The 20,722-nt window shown below is 35.9% G+C and overlaps 1 protein-coding gene across 2 annotated transcripts in view; it reads left to right on the top strand.

Annotated features, from left to right (window-relative positions):
* The window catches only part of CLIC4 (chloride intracellular channel 4), a 95,040-nt gene that overhangs the window by 64,638 nt on the left and 9,680 nt on the right, over positions 1-20,722 (top strand). For both annotated transcript variants that reach the window (XM_057544363.1, XM_057544424.1), the window contains exons 3-4: positions 4,018-4,143; positions 11,133-11,239. In XM_057544363.1, the coding sequence (XP_057400346.1) occupies positions 4,018-4,143; positions 11,133-11,239 (233 nt within the window). The remainder of the gene's footprint in view (positions 1-4,017; positions 4,144-11,132; positions 11,240-20,722) is intronic.

Below are 20,722 nucleotides of genomic sequence, written 5' to 3' on the forward strand. Positions count from 1 at the left end.
AGTGAGAACATGAGTGGGTGACTTGAAGATTAGAGATGACTGTGGTCTTGGACATGCTGGACCCTTTAGTGATCAAAGAACAGATGGTTAAGATGATGAGTAAGAAGGAAGAACAAAAAGAAACCAGTGAAATGTGGAATTCCCTGGCAGTCTAGTGGTTAGAACTGCGCACTTTCCTTGCCGTGGGCCCAGGTTCAGTCCCTGGTCAGGGAACTAAGATCCTGCAAGCCGCATGGTATGGCCAGAGGCGGGGAGAGAAAAACAGTGAAATGAAAAACAGAACAGGATTAGTTCTGACTTGGAGCTGAGTACTTATAAAAGTTACTGAAACCTTATAGGCATACCTCACTATTTAAATAAATGTGCATCTGGAAGACTTACTCAAGTTTCACGTATTCCAATCATTTTGTTCTCAACTTTACCTTGTCCAACCAAGGAATGCTCAGTAAAATAATCAAGAGTTGAAAATCAAATCAGATTTTGACTTTAAAAAGTTCTCTTTCGGGGGCTTCCCTGGTGGTGCAGTGGTTGAGAGTCTGCCTGCCAATGCAGGGGACACGGGTTCGAGCCCTGGTCTGGAAGGATCCCACGTGCCGCGGAGCGGCTGGGCCCGTGAGCCACAACTGCTGAGCCTGCGCGTCTGGAGCCTGTGCTCCGCAACAAGAGAGGCCACGATGGTGAGAGGCCCACGCACCGTGATCAAGAGTGGCCCCCGCTCGCCGCAACTAGAGAAAGCCCTCGCATAGAAACGAAGACCCAACACAGCCAAAAATATAAATAAATAAATTAAAAAAAAAAAGTTCTCTTTCGGAGCTTAGGTTTTTGTAGCAGTTGATAGATAGTCTTATTTTTCTTTGGCTTGGGAAGGAGATAGGCTCTAGAACTTGAGTAGAGGGAGGCTCTGAGTTAGAACATTTGGACTAATTGGATAATTAATAAGCCTTTATATATTTGATTACAATGTAGTAATAGATGAGGCACTTTCCAAACCTAAATTGAGAGAGAGACAAGGGTGTGTGTGCAGGGCAATGGGAGGGAAAGAAAGGGAGAAAGAGAGATAATTGATATGAATAAGACCATAATTGAAAAGCTGGGCTGAGTATAGATTTTAGGGTACACTCTATTTTAAAAATTCTTTTTAATGACAAAGTATTTCACCTTCATGATACACTTAAAGGTATCCTTTATTTATTCAAATTCCATGCATTTGTGGTAAGGATGGAAGGAAGGAAGGTCTATAGTAGGGGGAAAAGTTCTTTGAAGCAATATATTATATTATAATATTTTTTTAAGTTTAAGTTTTTAAAGTTCATCTTTTTAATTATGAAAGTATTCAAACATATACACAGAAAGAGTAAACTTCCCCATAACTTCAATTCTGTTAAGATTTCGCTTCCAGTTGCTTTGTCCCCTTTTTGCTTCTTTTTCTTTTTCTTTTTTTTTTTTTTCCCCTGAAATATTTTAAAGCACATCCCAGGAATCCTGTCATTTCACCTCTACTCATTTCAGTGTACATCTCCAAACAATAATGACATGTCCTTAACTAACCACAATGCCATTATAACATCTAGTTCCCAGTATACAATCCAGTTTGCCCAGTTGTCTCCAAAATATCTTATCTTTGGCTGGTTTGTTCAAATTAGGATTCAAACAAATTCTACTCATATTTGGTTGTTATGTCTCTTAAATTTTTCTTAATCCACAACAATCCCTTCAAACTCCCATTTGTGGCTTTTTGTCCCCATGCCATTGACTGGTAGAAATCTAATTAGTTGAACTGTAGATTGCCCCAAATTCTGGATTTGGCTGATTGCTTCCTTGTGGTATCATTTAATTTTGTTCTGTAACTCCTTGTGCTTCCTGTAAATGAACTTTTTGGTCCCAGCACCCCTTTATCTTTTTTTTTTTTTAACATCTTTATTGGAGTATAATTGCTATAAATGGTGTGTTAGTTTCTGCTTTATAACAAAGTGAATCAGTTATACATATACATATGTTCCCATATCTCTTCCCTCTTGCATCTCCCTCCCTCTCACCCTCCCTATCCCACTCCTCTAGGTGGTCACAAAGCACCGAGCTGATCTCCCTGTGCTATGCGGTTGCTTCCCACTAGCTATCTATTTTACATTTGGTAGTGTATATATGTCCATGCCACTCTCACTTTGTCACAGCTTACCCTTCCCCCTCCCCATATCCTCAAGTCCATTCTCTAGTAGGTCTGTGTCTTTATTCCCGCCAGGACCCCTTTATACTCTTAAATTATTGAGGACCTCAAAGAGCTTTCAGTTATTATTGATTTTACTATATTAGAAATTAAAACTGAGAAATTTAAAATATTTACTAATTCATTTAAGTAAAACAATCATGAACTCATTGTTATCACAAAATTTTTTAAGAATTAAAAATATCTGTATTTGCCAAAACAAAATTAGAGAGAAGAGTGGCATTGTTTTATATATATATATATTTTTTTTAAATTAATTAATTAATTTATTTATTTATTTTTGGCTGTGTTGGGTCTTCGTTTCTGTGCGAGGGCTCTCTCTAGTTGCGGCAAGTGGGTACCACTCTTCATCGCGGTGCGCGGGCCTCTCACTATCGCGACCTTTTTCTTGTTGCGGAGCATAGGCTCCAGACGCGCAGGCTCAGTAGTTGTGGCTCACGGGCCTGGTTGCTCCGCGGCATGTGGGATCTTCCCAGACCAGGGCTCGAACCCGTGTCCCCTGCATTGGCAGGCAGATTCTCAACCACTGCGCCACCAGGGAAGCCCTGTTTTATATTTTTGTACCTATCTAATGTCTGCCTTAACAGAAGACAGATTCTCATATCTGCTTCTGTATATATTACCTTGTGATGACACACACCAAGTAGCCTATGGAAAACTCCACTATACAGGCATGAGAGAATGAGAGTGAAAAAGGTAAATGATGTCAGTATTATGCGAATGGTTTTGACCTCATGGACCATCTGATGAAAGGGTCCCCTAGATCACAATTTTAGAGACAGCTGCCCAAGGAGACCTAATTTTAGAGTCAGGTTTGACTTATTTGGTAAGAATATTTCATAGGTGGTGATGTATACCTCATATTTTATCATTAGGATGCACACCATATCTGTCATGTTATTGACTCTAGGATTCATTGGTAGGCTTAGGTGAGCCATTTTGCTTTTTAATAGGGTAGCATACGAGTTTCACCATTTTTATCAGTGTTCTGTGTATTTTCAGTTTCTCCTAATTCATAGGAGGAAAATGTCTTCATTATTTAATTTTGAATTTCTTTGATGATTGGGTTCTTGGACACTTTTCCATGCGTTCACTTATCTATTGCTTATCAATTTATTTTGACCTATACCTACTTGAATTTTTGATGAATTTGGACAAAATCCTTCTTATTTACTATACTTTTTTTTCCATTCTATGTTGCTTCTTACCTTTGTTTATGCTATTTTTTATATATTGAAGTAATTTTGGTATTAGATAGTCAAATCTCATGATCTTTTTCATTGTTAAGTCTGGACTTATAGGAAAATGGAGAAGTAGCATTTGAGTTTGAAATGTTATGGAAAAGGACTGTAGGAATCAGCTGCTCTTCTTCCTTATTAAAAAAAAGAGAAGAAAAGGAAGGCCTAGAGAAGTAGAGAAGTTATAGTTTGCCCATCTTTACACAGTGAGTTGGTGCCAGAGTTGAGACTAGAGACTGATTTTCCCAAGTCTTCTTCCCCTCATTCTACCTCCATTTCTAATAAGTACCTCAGTTACATTTGGAATGAGAATGAAGAACTTTGTCTTTGGTTAAAATCAAAGACTTTTAATTTTTTTATCCTAAATTATGTGCTTTGTGGATGTTTGCTTCTTACTAGAGTACTATTGTGGCTGTTATACTTAGTGGAAAAAATACTATTTCTTATTCATTTTTACATATTTTAAAATTTAGAATCACTCTGAGAATGTTAAGTATTGTTGCTTCTCAGTTAGAGTAAAAATGACCTGATTTTGACCACTATTTTGCCTAACAGGAAGCCTGCAGACCTGCAGAACTTGGCTCCGGGGACCCACCCACCATTTATAACTTTCAACAATGAGGTCAAAACGGATGTAAATAAGATTGAAGAATTTCTTGAAGAAGTCTTATGCCCCCCCAAGTGAGTATTGAAGAAAATATGCATGGAAATATTGCCATCTCTTTAAAGTTTGTCTTATCTGGCCCTTAGAGACATTTCTCCTGATTGTACTTGAGTTAAATTGTCACAGCATTAAGTTGGCATGACTAGCACTTTTCTTCATACATTATAATGCTACACAAATGTCAGAATTGGCTGCCAGCTAATCCAGTAAGCCACACTAAGAAAGGTAGGAATCTGATTAAGCTATAGAGTACCTGGTGAAAGTAGGTTTGGGACACATGAGATAGGTCAGGAAAGACTGGTTATTTGAGGTCCCAAAATGAGAGAGAAGTTTAGGGAGAAGAAAAGATGGGGAAAGAAAGGTTCAAACTGAACCCAGCCAGAATATCTAAGCAGGAGTGTGGTACAGGTTGCTGGGAGATTTCCTATCAGGCCATTTTAAAGGTAACTTTCTGAAGCTACCACGCAAGGGAATTAACTTTTTAGATTGTGTCCCTGGGATTCCATTTTTATTTATGTATTTCTTTGAGGTGTTCTGGATCCCCCCCCCCCCATCTTGCATATTAGCCCACATGGTTAATGATTTTTTTTTTTATATATAATTTTTTTTTTAAATTTATTTATTTTTGACTGTGTTGGGTCTTCGTTTCTGTGCGAGGGCTTTCTCTAGTTGCAGCAAACGGGGGCCACTCTTCATCGCGGTGCGCGGGCCTCTCACTATCGCGGCCTCTCTTGTTGGGAGCACAGGCTCCAGAAGCGCAGGCTCAGTAGTTGTGGCTCACAGGCCTAGTTGCTCTGTGGCATGTGGGATCTTCCCAGACCAGGGCTCGAACCCGTGTCCCCTGCATTGGCAGGCAGACCCTCAACCACTGCGCCACCAGGGAAGCCCGGTTAATGATTTTAAAGTACTCAACTATTTACTATATTGTGAGGTGTAGTTGAGGAATAGATGCACTGTAATGACAGTTACCTAAATTGCAACTATGCATCATAATGTAATCTTGGCATAGGTTCAAAGCATCATTGGTTTCTTTTAGGCTTTTCCAGTTTCATTATCATGAAAACTGGAATGTTTCTTCTGGCCCAAACCTTTTCTTGTTAGCTGTCTTTCACCCTCCATATATACAGATAAATTTCCCTGAATTGGGATTAATGGGTCAGAGAGTTCTAAAATAATAGTTACTCAGTATTCATTCCTTCATTTATTAGTTTATCCTGCAAACAGTTACTGGGCAACAAAGCCCTATGGATGTAATAGTTAATAAGATAGTTCCTGCTCTCAAGAAGTGCAGTCAAATATGTATGAAGAGATAGTGGTGCTGTGGGAGGGTGAGTAGAATCAGAAAAGGCTTTATAGAAAGAGATAACACTTGAACTGAGCTTTAATTGAAAAAAAAAATGGCCTTTCGCAGGTGAATGAAGAGATGACAGACATTCCAAGCAGAAAAATAATTTTGGATAAATAGTGTTTCTTTGGGGGACCTAAAGCTGTGGCTGGAGCATAGCATGCAGGGTTGGGGATGGTAGGCAGGAAGGCTGCCAGGAGACATATGAATAATGATGCCTCTGTCTACAACTAGCCCATCTTCAATTGTGAACAGAATTGCCCTCTGTTTAGCAATCTTATACTAAGATTAAAATTCATTTTCTTAATCGTGTATTCTAAAGCGTATTCTCTGCCTTCCTTCCTGTCTTTCTAAGACCCTCAAACTTCTTTTTTTTTTTTAATTTTTATTTTTTGGGGTATAGTTGCTTCACAACGTTGTGCTAGTTTCTGCTGTACAGTGAAGTGACTCAGCCATATGTAAGCCTCAAAACTTTTTTATCTCTACTTTCCAGGAGTCCTAACCTTCCTTCCATCCCTAGTAAAGTTTCTCTAGACCAACATTAATAAAACTATATTTGACTTTTCCTCCAGGCCATGTATATAGTTAGAATACTGATAAATCGAAACTGGGATCCTTGTAAAAATATAAATTGAAGCTGTATACACATAAGTAAGGAACTATTATGAACATGCATTCAGCTTAGTAGAAATAACTTTTCAGATATTGTTTTGCATCATAGAACATACTGGATCTCTTTTACTCTTTTTATGTATGTATGTATATTTTACCCTTTTTATTCTTAAAGTCTGTCAGCTCTGAGGAAAGCTCCATATTTGCCATCTTATCCTCAGACACTAATGAAAGTGATCTTCCTCTCATAACTGTAGATCATTGTATCAACATTAAATTATAAATAGAGAAACAGTTTGAATGACATTCATTCTCTGTGAAGGAAGCTGTATGTTGTTTTAAAGCATTGTCTAAAATGTTTGTTGTGTAAATCCTTCCAAGGATATTTACGTTTTTGAAATCAGTATGCTGATAACATTATATACCATTTCAGTAAAATGGGCATTTTCTCATATTCTCCTCTAGCCTTCTTCTTCAACAATAGCAGCAATAACAACAACAAAAATAATTTTCATTATTCTTTCTTATTTTTCTCAGAGGGAATAAATATTAACAGAAATAGTAGAGCTAATATCAAAATATTCATTTTTTTTGGCATCCAGTACTCTGTAAGACACCGTAGCTTTTTTTTCTTTTTTTTGACTGTGCCACGTGGCTTGTGGGATCTTAGTTTCCCAGCCAGGGACTGAACCCGGGCCCTTGGCATTGAGAGCGCAGAGTCCTAACCACTGGACCGCCAGGGAATTCCCTCATTTTGCTTTTCATATATAGAAAATTTAGCTTCATTTCATTTGGGCATATTCATAGAGATACTCTAACCAGAAATGATCTTTTCTTTTGGTTTAAATAATTTAATTTAAAACTTGGAGATCTTTCTGTTATAAAGGGTTCATAATCCACTAAATTCTCTCTATGGTTAATTTTCCTTGTTTTTATGTTGAAGTTTATATTCTGAAGAGAGTTTCTAAATAAAGTTTAAAATTTTACTTTATATAGAAGGGAGTATTTTTGATGTTACTAATGCCTCTGCTATAATTAACTAACATTCAAGTGCTAATTATGTGACATGCACTGTGCATTGTGGATTACTTTGTGGATTATCTCAATTAATCCTCTCAAAGACTTTATGAAAAAACTGAAGATGAGTAATCCAAATAATTTGTCCAGGATTTCACAGTTCATGGTGGCAGAGTTGGCATACTTACTTTCAAAGCCAAGTAAAAACAAAAACCTATGTTTGACTTTTATAAAAGGTAAAATGTGAGTCTTTAATTGGAATTGTGCTTTAGTGAGTACAAAATTGAAGGCTAGCTCAAGTTTAGAGGAAGGGTAAGATAGAAAGCAAAGGTAGTTTGTTTTACTGTGATGACCAAGTGGGACTGAAGGTGGTTTTCAAACTTAATTTAATGAATCCTTTTTAAAAAGTAGGTGAGGTTTAACTTCTGATGAGTTTTTATTTATATGCATTGGAACAGCATGTTTGGATTGGGAGTACCTTGCCCTTAGTGAGCTCTGTAACACATAATGTGAAATGCGGATCAAACAGCATATTCTCTGTCATGCAGAATTGCTTCTAGAGGATGAGAGGAGGAAGTGTTTCTGGGACCATCACATACATTCTTCTTCCTTTCTTTTGTTCTAGGGCAGCCAGGGGCTGTCTGCCTTTTCTCGGTAGGATAAGGAGGTCTTCAGGTCCTTAGCTGATCCTACTCACACTGATTGTAAGCCTTTTTGTTTCCAGATAGGATGAGGACAAAAGGCAGAAGAGTTGTACAAGCTGGTGGACTAGAATCTAGGATTTCTAATAACATGTTTTTGGCATTTGATGATACTGAGAACAGAGGGGTTTTTATGTGAGCATTTCTGATTTAATCATGACAAATACAAATACAGGCAACTGTCTATTCTAGAGTTGTTTAGAGTTTAGAGACTAATGAAAAGATAAAATCAAGGAGCTTTTGCTGGTCTAGGTAACTATAGGTTTTAAAGAAGAAACTATCTTTCTTCTCTTCTGGGGATATTTTTTTCAGTTCCCCTTGCTTGAAAGAAGGAACTACTTTGCCCAAAAAAAGCTTTCAAAAAAACTTTGAAATTTGGGTTTTTAACTGAAGCAGGCTTGTATACTTGGCTAACTTACTGATAAAAGGATAGAAGGATAGAGGAAGCTAGATAATTTTGGAGAAGAGTTCTATAAACTGTTGTTAAGCCTTTTTTTTTTTTTTTTAAGAGAAATACAACGAAACTTGAGTTTACAGGGATAATTTAATAGACTGTATAACCACACTTTATTCTTACATTAACACAAGAAAGGAGAAAATGTTTGAAATCTTTCTTAAAGGATGGAAGTATTCTTAGCTAGTCTACCATTAATAATAGTCAGTGATGTAATACAGGATGTGATAAAGGACTGATCTGAAAGTCTAAATACCCTGGATGTGCATGTCTATTCTGTTGTTGACACATAGCCTTTTATTAATTATTTGCCTTCCTTTTGTTAAATGTTCAAGTGAATGCTCATAATAATTGAAAAGTATTGCTTTATCAAGCAGTTTGCTAAAACTAATAATGAATTATTAAAATCCAGTGTTTGGGGGGAATGCAAAAAAAAGTTGACAGCTGATTTTGGACCTACCAGTTTAGCATTTGATTTATCTTTTAGAACTTGATCTTTAATAAAACAAAAACAAAACAACACTGGACCTGGGGACAGGAGATGTGAGTTTCTGTTTGACAATACTTTTAACTAGTCCAGTGATTTTGGGGCCAAGTATGTAAGCTTTCTGGAATATAATTTCCTTTTAGGCAAAATGAGAGATTGAGGTGAGTGGTCTCTTGTAACTATAGTATTGTATGCATTAAATTAATAGTACAAATTTAATTGTCTTGGAGGAGAAGAATAGGACATGTTTATCCTGCTTTAGAGAACACTGTTTTTCTTAAGAATTGTAATAGCATCTGTTTCCATATGAATAAAGGATATGCTGATTGCAGGTCTTTTAATTTTTACCTGTTCATTAAAACAGATCTCTAGTAAGCATGCTTTTATGTGTTGATCATTACAACCCCAGTACTTAGTACAATTCCTGACACATAGTAGATACTTAATAATTAGAATAAATGAATATATGCATGAATAATGAATATATAAATAATCTGTAATTCAAGCCTACCTGTCTATAAGTTATTATGAGAATTATGAAGTTTACTTCATTAGAAAAAGTTGGTACTGCTAAATATTGGTTGGGGAAAAGAAGAGTAAATTTGGACTTGGCTAGAGGAAGTCATAGATATATTGAAGAGGCACTTCAATATATTTTGTTCCTTGCACTATTTTTTGTTTGGAATGAGTCAATGAAGGTATTGTATTATAAGCGGTGGAAACATTTAAATTAGAGGCTGGTTGTTTTCATAGTCAAGGGAAATCCAGGAATGTTGAAGCTGGAATTAACTGTTTCAGCTCAGGCAGGGAAAAAAAAAAGAGAGAGAAGGTAAAGTTTTCTATAGTTAGCAGGAAAAAAAATACATATTATATATATACACACATACACATATATATAATATACACACACAGGTGTATAATTTTCACACACAGGTGAAATTTATTTACTATAATCATTCACTGATAAGCTCATTATATAATTAGTTTCATTTCTAATTATGAAGAACTCTTTAAGCTTAAAAATAGATATTAAACAGAAAAATAACTTGAGCATGTTGGTATTCAATAGATATTTTATATTCTCCTTACCAATGTAGTACTATGTCTAATTTAGAAGATATATCTTTTCTTGAATTTAAAATGGTAAACGTAAAAGATAATGAATGTAAAAACTAACCTGAAACTACAGCTTACAACTGAACAAATTTTTTTCTAAAAATACCTCACTTTCATTTTTAATTTAAAGAAAAGTAGTAAGACAGCATCTTAAAATATATGAATAAATCTAAACTAGTTCAATGTAAGATTTTTTCCATAGTCTTACCGGCCCCCAGCCCGTTTTGCAGGGCTTTTAAGCTGATCAGTCTTCCCTAAAATGGTGCTCAGAGTCTGAACTTCTCTAGTCCTGACTCCCTGGAGCTGATACAAGCTCTGCTGAAGGGAGAAGTAAAGAATTGGGCTTTTTCACATGTATTTTCCAATTTGAGGAAGAAATAAACATTGGGTATGTGTGTTTGAAAATTTAAGTATAAGAAATACACATTTGTGTGTTTTTTTAAAAAAAAGCTGTTGTGTCATGAATGTCTTTTCTCAAAGTAGAAAGACTTTGTAACAACACAACAGAGCACTTGTTAGCAAAATTCCTGATGTCTTATTTTTCTTTTGTTCATTGTCACCCTTACAATATTTAATATATGAGAGGTTTTGGAAAATCCTGAGTGTAGGAAAGTGAATGATCGGCCTCCTGCTGTTTTTGTCCTTAACCTAAGCTTGGACAGCTTAGACTCTTTTCCTACTGTCAGGGTTCTGTGGTACTGCTATACATGGCTGGCTCAGTGTGTGGCATACCAAAGATCTGTCTGTTTGGCATTCCTATTTGAGAAAGCTCTACAGTTGAAATGTGGCTAGTGTAACTGAGGAAATGAATTTTAACTTTATTATGATTAATTTAAATTCGTATTCAGATAACCACTAGTCACTAATGGCTACCATCTTGGACAATTCAAATATATAATATTTCCATTATCACAGAACGTTCTCTTGGACAGCTCTGCTCCAGAGTTCTCTTTCTAAGACGCCCATGGGCTTGGCACAAGTCTCTGAACAAGTAGACTGTTTCCCCAGCATTCTAATTTATAAAATGGAGGTGGAGTGTGGATGAGCTTTGGTTGCCAAGAATATTAATATGTGAACAAAAACACTGTGTAGAACTTTGTTTCCTAAGGAAAAAACACATCTTAAAAATATCATGGAAAACAGATGATAGCATTTCTTAGAGTAATAACTGTTAAAAGATGTCTAGTAACTGCTAGCACAATGGTTTGATTGAGAGAATTTATGCTGATGTATCTTTGGAGGATCTATAATCCGTTATTACATTTTTCATTTAGGTACTTAAAGCTTTCACCAAAACACCCAGAATCAAATACCGCTGGAATGGACATCTTTGCCAAATTCTCTGCATATATCAAGAATTCAAGGCCAGAGGCTAATGAAGGTAAAAAAACCAAATGATTGAATTAACACTGTAGAACCATTCCCCCCCCCCGCCCCGCAGAAATACCACAAAACAAAACAAAAACAGGAACAAAGACCAAAAACCCCTATTATGACAGTGATTATAAATGATTACTTTGGAGGCCAGACATTCCCATAAGTATCAAAAACTGGCTTTCAGAGTTGATCAGAGATTTGAGGATAAAGCAGGGTAAGTCCTTAAATTGCTTTTTTCTCTGTTTCTTGCTAATGGGACCGTGCCTAGCATAAAGTAGATGTGTGATAAAATGTTTATTGAATAAATTTGTTCTCATATTCTTCTGAGAAGTTACCACGAAGGGAGCTATACAGAAAACTGCGGTGCCTCAGAAACAGTGGACCGGGTGGTTGTGGTTGTTGGAATAGATGGATACAGCGTAATTTAAACTGTTCCCAAATCTTTGTTTATTATCCGTACCAGCAACCTGAAGTCAGCCTGGGTGGATTTTTGCGCTAATTACCCTTAAGAGCAGTTTTTGGAGTTGCTCTAAGAGAGATTTGGACTCACCAGCCTTCCAAATTTCTCCGTATCCTAAAATTAAGATTTTAGTTTCAAGTCATATTTTCATGGTGAGAATTGTTTAGGTAGTACAGATGCAACTTCCTTCTTTTATTTATTAAAAGACACTCTCTTATTATTTCATTTACCAAACTTACATATAGTAAAGGGAAGCCTCTTAGAAAGAGGTCCCATTTAATGAACCTTCTCTTAACGACGCCATTCAGTCATTTCCCCTTTTCTTCTCTTTGGGGTGTTAAGCATTGTTCTTCCTGGGGAAAACTATATAGAGAGAGCATTAGTGTTTAATTAAAAGTAACAATAATAACCAAAGAGCCAACTCCTGAAGACACTATAATCCATCATAATTTTAGACTCTTTGGTAGCTTGGGTGGGTTTCTTTGGGTAGAGTTTATGGCAGCAAATGAGCAAGAATACCAAAGGGGAAAAAAATATCAGTGCTGGTTAAACAAGAATAAACATATTTTAAAAAATTGAAACATTTGCTGATTTCCTTATGTTATTTCAGTGGGTGGATTTCCAAGCTATTCAGGCTTTTATTTTTTCTATAGCGAAGGGAAAAAAGGGAAAACGTTAGTGATCAGGCCTGCCTTATTAAATGTGTTTCAGTAGCTGCCTTAGTTTGGAAGCAATTTTCCTTAGTAATTGGCTTTTTTTTCTGACTACTGTTTCTGTCTGAGAATTTTATATACTCGGTAAACAGTTATACTGGAGCCCCTCCTATCCACAGACAGTATCTTTTCTGTTCTACCCTCCTTCCTGCAGGTGACTGTTCTTTTTACACCCAGATGCTCTTGCTGCATAGTTCTTTGAACTCTCTTAGTTAAAGTCATAATGTTTTTATTTCTCTGTGTGACTTTTGGAAACTAGAGGGTGGTTGAATTTATTTTGACACTTGGTGGGGAGGAGAGGGAAATAAAATGTGTTTGCTTAAAAAAAAAACAAACCAATTGCTTTGAGGGATGGGATGGGGGTAGAGAATAGGGGAGAAAGTGACTCATTTAAGTATAACTTTGTATTCTATTTTTTCCTATCAATTTGTTACTGTCTTAAGTAGTCACCTACACTTACTGTTCTTAGAATGCTGTAACCAATAAGAACAAACAACATAATGGATTACATAGTGCAGAACTTAGAAGGCTTTTTACATTAAATTACCTATTGGTAAATAAGAATTCCAGTTACCAAGCAACTTCCCCCCACAGTGGCCTGTCACTGCCATGAGACTTTAGAAAACAGTATTCCAAATCACTTTGGAGCTTAACGGGTCTCCCTTAATGTATATTTGTTGCAGGTCTCTTATGTGTCTGTTTAGTGCAATTAAATGCCTTAAATAAGTCTTAGTCATCCACCTCCTAATTCCCCCAAACAATAAACAACTTACATGTAGATGGATTTGTCATTTTACATGGTAAATCAGAGTAGGCAAGCCCTTGATTAGTTTTAAAAACCTATTAAATGTTTTACAAAATCCAATGTGTTTGGACAATTTTAAGACCTTTTAAGAGCTAATTCTAAGTAAGGGATTAGGTGCCTAGATGCTACAGCAATTGGGCTAGTGAAAGTGAAAGAGAAGGGCCAATGCTTATATTGGGGTACAAAGTAAGCAAATATGATTTAAAGAATAAAATAAATAAAAGGAAACATACATAAATAGATAGATAGATAAAACATATAATTCTTTTGGTAACATGTCCAAGGTGATTGGGAGTAACAGTTTGTGTTTTTTTTGAAGCATTAAAAGAGAAATTAATGGGTAATTCCTTTTATGGGATGGGTTCGTTATGACCTGTCCCAGATCTCCTAAGTTTTTTTCAGTTCTGTGATTTCATTCATTTATATAATTTATTAAGCTCCCAAATGTAACTAATAGATAATTTATTAGTCTGTTGATGTTTATAATATTCTTAAGAGATCAGTGAATTTAGCAGTGATGAAATCTACCATTATAGCCTCTGAGGCATATTTCATAATGTCCCAATTCCCATTTTCAAATGGAGGCAAGGAATCTTTAGATTCTGATTAGTTCCTTTTTATTCAAGATTTATTCTCCCTCCCTACTTGCCTCCCTCTCTCCATCCCTCTCTCTCTTTCTCTCTCTCTCTCTCCCTCTGGAAAAGTGTGTGGAATCAGAGGGTGGTTGTTTATCATTGTAGCAATGAAACTGCATTGGGTATTTAATCATGTTTACATACTTATTACCTCTCCCTGTTTTCCACTGATGTGTTACCTGGCATTTAAAAATTGCTTGTGTAAGATTACCCTTTTATTAAAACTAGCAGTAGCTTTAAAAACTAGCAGTAGTTTTGTCCATGTAAGTGCTCATAATTTTTTTCTTCACTGTAAATTATATTATTTTTCTACAACAGTAGCTGTCTTGTTACATTTACTGCTTTTTGCCTTGCGCTTACTCATTCAAATTATACAAGTAGTAGAATAACGCATGCTTATTGAAGAAGTTAAAATAGTACAGAAATTAATAAAATTTCAGTGCCCCTTCTTAGTCACATCATATAAACTCTTCCCCAGCAGTTAGTATGTATCCTTCTTTTTTTTCTATGCACACATTGTACTTAAATGTGTATTTATGTATATATATATACATTCTGCAGTTATCTTTATCATGTATTATATGGTAGAAATACTTCCATATCAAAATGTAGATCTACCTCATTTTTTAGAAATGCTGCTTAATATTCCATAATATGGATTTTTAGTTAACTATTTCCTTACTGATAGACATTTAGATTGCCTCAAGTTTTTTATTATGACAAGCTGTGCTGCCAGTGAATGTCCTTGTGCTAGATTTCAAATAGGTCAAAAGGTTTTGTTCTCCAAAGACTATAATAGTTTATATTCCCACTAATGTGAAAGTATTCATTTCCCCACACTTCTGACCCTGGTGTGTTTGTGTGTGTCTGTGTATGAGAGAGAAAGTATGTGTTAATATTTTGATTTTCACGGTTAATTTAAAAACTGATTGTATGGCTTCTGTGGTACTTAGTAATTTTTTTGAGAACTTTTGAAATACCTCCTTAGAGATACGGCATTACTATAGTAGGGGTATTAGAGAATAATAGTGCTACTTTTTAATTACAAAAGACAAGGGGCTTAAAAAAAAAAAGAGCTACATTTTTTTAAAAAATTTATTTATTTATTTTTGGCTGTGTTGGGCCTTCGTTTCTGTGCGAGGGCTTTCTCTAGTTGTGGCAAGTGGGGGCCACTCTTCATCGCAGTGCGCGGGCCTCTCACTATCGCGGCCTCTCTTGTTGAGGAGCACAGGCTCCAGACACGCGGGCTCAGTAGTTGTGGCTCACGGGCCTAGTTAGGAGCTACTTTTTGATGGACTGCTACTGCCTTCTAGTGGTTAATCTTGACATTTTCTTTATCTTAACCAGTTTCACATTCCTTTATGATGGTTTGTCTTTAAAACTTTATTATCTTGTTACCTTGTTTTTCTTTGTTTTGTTGTCCATTCCTTAGTTTGATACATAAAAATTGTATCAAACGAATTCAGCGTTCTTTGTTTTCATTAATATACCCTTTACTCTGACATTCTTAACTATGAAAAATCACTAACACTCTGATCGAGTACATCAGTTCAACTTCATTGCAGGTACTTTGCTACGTCCAAAATTATAGAGCAGTAATTGTAATGTTCTGCTAGCTTCTGAATTTTAGTCCATGCCTTACAGCTAGGATCATAAGCGTTGTATGTTATAAACCTTGGAAATTTAGGATATTTTATTTCTCTATTGGATACTTTTGACAGTTAATTCAGGAAAAGGATTAATTTAGAGTAGATCAGAGATCATAAACTTGCTTGCACTTGTTATACCACTCAAGTGCCGTTTGAGACATTATTTCAGTGTTTGAATTCAGTATTACCTTCCTTATAGGTCATGATCCTGTTGATTGTAATCTGATTAAAGAACAAGTCCTTATATCTAATATGTATTTATTCTGTATTCACTGCTTTTGACAGGAAGCATATTGAATCTTTGAAAGTTTGTTCTTTTACAGTCCTGAGATTCTACTGTCTCCTTTTTTTCTTTTTAAGTGCAACCATGAAAATTTTCCATCATGCCCTGGACTCCTTACTAACATAGCTGTTTCTCACATTGCATTTTCTTGTTAATTTATAAACTTTACATTTCAGCTGACTGCATGCATTATTAACAGCTTGTATGTAAGTAATAAAAGGTTATATTTATTGCCTCAGTATTTTTGATCTTTTATCTTTAAATGGCTTGATTCCCTGTCACTTCCCCAGTTGCAGTTAAGCTCCCCTAACTCCTCAACTTTATTTTACTGGGTTCTATTGGCCTGTTTCGTAACTATTTTCTCTAAGAAATAAACTAGCTTGATCCTGGCTATGGCTAGGGTGACTTTCTATTAATAAAACAGGTAGTTCTTTGATCTTAATCTTGTTGTCTATCACTTGACATAACACATTCCAATTTGTTTGATATATACCTAGGTAAAAAATATTACCAGTTATTACATTTTTTAAATGGCTATGTGCTCTATAGCAATATGTAATACCTACCTTATTCTCAGCTTCCCACGAAGATATAAAAATCAAGTATAAATATCTTCAATCATCTGACTTTAAAAGTATCTATTCTACATTTTCACCTAATTGCCTTTTGAACTTCCTTCATACATTTATGAAACTCAAAACTCTTATACTTAACTATTGGCCTTTCTCAGTCTGATCCAGACATAGACCAAGTGTCCACCGTATGCTGAGGTAAAGTGCCGTGAATTTAAGGGGATATGCAGAAGAAGAAGCATAAGACACAGACTTTACCTTCAAAGAACATATAGTACAGTTGGGGAGCAAGAATGATGTATTAATTTTAACAAGAATATGAAGAAAGAAGTTCATGATTTAGTAGACTATCATTTTAATATAAACCAGCCCTGAGTTTAAAAATTTACCAGCTTTAAAAATCTAATAGTAATAGAAAGTACCCATATCAAGGACTGAATACAACTAATACATTTTATGAAACCACTTAAAAACTACAAGGTATTCAGTTATCAGATACTTTAAAATAACTTATATATATTCAAAAGTAAAAGAACAAGGTGAAAATTGCAGCAAAGAACTGGACATTATAAAAAAGAATCAAATGGAAGTTCTAGAATTTAAAAATATAATATCTGAAATTATGAACTCAATAGATGAATTTAACAGAGTAGACGATGAGAAAGTATTAGTGAACATGAAGATAGGGCAGAAGGAAATAGCTAATGGAAGCACAGAGAGATAAAAAGACAAAACCAACAAAAAAACAAACCACAGAAAAGAGTGTAAGACATGTGGGGCACAATAAAAAAAGTTTGACATGTGTATAACTGGAATCCCAGAATAAGAGGAAAAAATGGAGTTGAAGCTATGGTTAGATAATTGCCAAGAATTTTCCAAACTGATGAGAGATAACAAGCCATGGAGTCAAGCATTACAAAACCCAAGCAGGGGGCTTCCCTGGTGGCGCAGTGGTTGAGAATCTGCCTGCCAATGCAGGGGACACGGGTTCAAGCCCTGGTCTGGGAAGATCCCACATGCCGCGGAGCAACTCGGCCCGTGAGCCACAGTTACTGAGCCTGCGCGTCTGGAGCCTGTGCTCCGCAACAAGAGAGGCTGCGACAGTGAAAGGACCACGCACCGCGATGAGGAGTGGCCCCCGCTTGCCACAACTAGAGAAAGCCCTCGCACAGAAACAAAAGACCCAACACAGCTATAAATAGATAAATAAAAAAATTAAAAAAAAAAAAAGAAATGCCACAATGAAAATACTTGTATATACATTTAAAAAAAAAAAAAAAACCCAAGCAGGACAAATAAAACTATACCTGTATACATCATAGTCAAATTGCTGAATACCAGAGATAGAATCTTAAAAGTGACAGAGAGAAAGCTCTTCAAGGTAAAAGCAATAAGACTGAGCACTGATTCTTAACAGAAACAGTGGAATCCAGAAGACAGTGTTATGAGATCTTCAAAGAGTTAAAAGAAAACGAATTAGAATTCTGTAAACCATGACATACCCTCCAAAAGTGAAAGCAAACACATCCAAATATTTTATTTTTGCCTCAAGATGTGACATTTATGTTTATAGCCTTGGATCCATATACTTGCTGACCAGTCAGCTTTTTCTTACTGCCTCTTCTGTGAGCCTCTAAAATTCACAGTTCAATTTATAATTTCAGGTAGTCATAACAAGTCAAATTCCAAGATGTCAGATCTCCTTTCTTTGATTTTGAGAAAAGGCAAAGTCTCTTCTTTATTTCAGTATCTATAAGATAGGATAATATTACCCATCCTATGTCCCATGGCTGCTCTGAGAATCAGTTCTCTTAACATATGTTCACCAAGTTTTTCAACTGAAAAATACTATAAGAATGTAATGATTAATATATTAGTTTTTTATTTATGAACTTTAAATGGTAAAAGCAAAGTAGACATTTTCAAATAAACAAAAACTGAACATTCATCTCAGTAGACTCACACTAAACAAAATACTAAAAGTAGTTTTTCAGGCAGAAGGAAAATGATTTCAGATGAACACCCAGAGATGCAGGAAGGAAGGGAAAGCAAAGAGTAGTATAAATATATTATAAAATATAAATGAATACTGTATGTATAGAACAGTAGTGTCTTCTGGGATTTAAAATATATGTCAAGGGACTTCCCTGGTGGTGCAGTGGTTAAGAATCTACCTGCCAGTGCAGGGGACATGGGTTCAATCCCTGGTCTGGGAAGATATCACATGCCGCAGAGCAACTAAGCCTATGCGCCACAACTACTGAGCCTGCACTCTAGAGCCCACAAGCCACAAGTACTGAGCCCGTGTAGGGCCCGCGTGCTGCAACTACTGAAGCCCGCGTGCCTAGAGAAAGTCCATGCACAGCAATGAAGACCCAACGCAGTCCAAAAAAAAAAAAAGTCAAATTAATACACAAAACCATAGTAGCGTGTGAGACAGGAGGGAAGTTAAATACAGTTAGAGTGTTCTAAGGTCCTTGCATTATCCTGGAAGTGGTAAAAGTTATAATTAAGCTTTAGTTAAGTCAAGGAAACAAAGTCTAGCAAAAGAATGTGTGATACTATGATCCAGCAATCCCACTACTGGGCATATACCCAGAGAAAACCATAATTCAAAAAGACACATGCACCCCAATGTTCATTGCAGCACTATTTACAATAGCCAGGTCATGGAAGCAACCTAAATGCCCATCGACAGATGAATGGATAAAGAAGATGTGGTACGTATATAAAATGGAATATTACTCAGCCATAAAAAGGAACGAAATTGGGTCATTTGAGACGTGGATAGATCTAGAGACTGTCATACAGAGTGAAGTAAGTCAGAAAGAGAAAAACAAATATTGTATATTAACGCATATATGTGGAACCTAGAAAAATGGTACAGATGAACCGGTTTGCAGGGCAGAAATTGAGACACAGATGTAGAGAACAAATGTATGGACATCAAGGGGGGAAAGCCATGGGGTCTGGGGATGGTGGTGTGATGAATTGGGCGATTGGGATTGACATGTATGCACTGATGTGTATAAAATTGATGACTAATAAGAACCTGCTGTATAAAAAAATAAATAAAATTCAAAAATTATAAAAAAAAAGAATGCATGATACACAAGTAGAGGGGGAAATGAATAATAATTAAAAAAAAACTTAATCCAAAAGAAGGCAAGAAAGAAGAAGAGAACACAGAGCAGGAGGGCAAATAGAAAACAAACGTATGATGGCAGTTCTAAACCAGTTTGTAGTCACTACGTTAAATGTAAATGATTCAAATACTCCAAGTAGAACACAGAGTTTGCTAACTGCATTAAAAATGTGTTGCTTATGTACAAGAAGGAATTCTCTATCTCTCCCTCCCTCCCTCCCTCCCTCCTACATTTGAAATAGACACCAATAGATAAATAGACAGACTGATAGGCTGACTGACCCAGGAAAGTTGAATGTAAAATGGTGTAAATACTAACCAAAAGAAAGTGGCAAAACCATGCTGACATTGCACAAAGTAGACTTTGAGGAAAGAAACATTGCAAGAGATAATGAAACATGTTTCAGACTGATTTAAAAAGATTAACCTACCAGGAAAATAAAATAATTCTAAATTTGTGTAACCAAATAACTACCCTCAAAATATATAAACCAGATTGACAGAGCTAAAAGAGAAATAAACTAATCCACAATCTCGGTGGGAGATTTTAACTTACTCCCTTAGTAACTGTTAGAATCTGCCAAAAAGAAAAATTCAGTGAGAATACAGAAGAATTGAATAATACAATGAACAAATTTAATCTCATTGATATATAAATTTAATCTCACTGTGCCCCACAACTGCAGAATATACCCTTGTTTTTCAAATGCACATGGAACACAAAATTGACTGTAAAGCTGAGCCATAAAGCAAATCTGAAAAATTTTCTAAAAAATGAAAATTGAATATCATATAGAATATTTTCCCTGACCACAAAGAAAAGCTAGATATCAGTAACAAAAGTACAGCTAGAAAATTTCTACATGTTTGAAAATTAAGCAGTGCATTTCTCAATAACCCATGGGTTGAAGAATAACATGATGAAAATATAGCATGTCTAAATTTATATGCTACCACCACTAAAGCTGTGTTCAGAGGAAAATTTATAGCTCTAAATGCATATATTAGAAAAAAGAAGGGACTTCCCTGGTGGTCCAGTGGTTAAGACTCCGTGCTCCCAATGCAGGGGGCCTGGGTTCAATTCCTGGTCAGGGAACTAGATCCCGCATGCCGCAGCTAAAGGATTCTGTGTGCCGCAACTAAAGATCCTGCATGCTGCAACAAAGACCTGGTGCAGCCAAATAATGAATGAATGACAAAAAAGAAGAGCTAAAAATTGGTAACC

The sequence above is a fragment of the Balaenoptera acutorostrata genome, chromosome 1 (assembly GCF_949987535.1).
Source record: "Balaenoptera acutorostrata chromosome 1, mBalAcu1.1, whole genome shotgun sequence".
NCBI lineage: Eukaryota > Metazoa > Chordata > Mammalia > Artiodactyla > Balaenopteridae > Balaenoptera > Balaenoptera acutorostrata.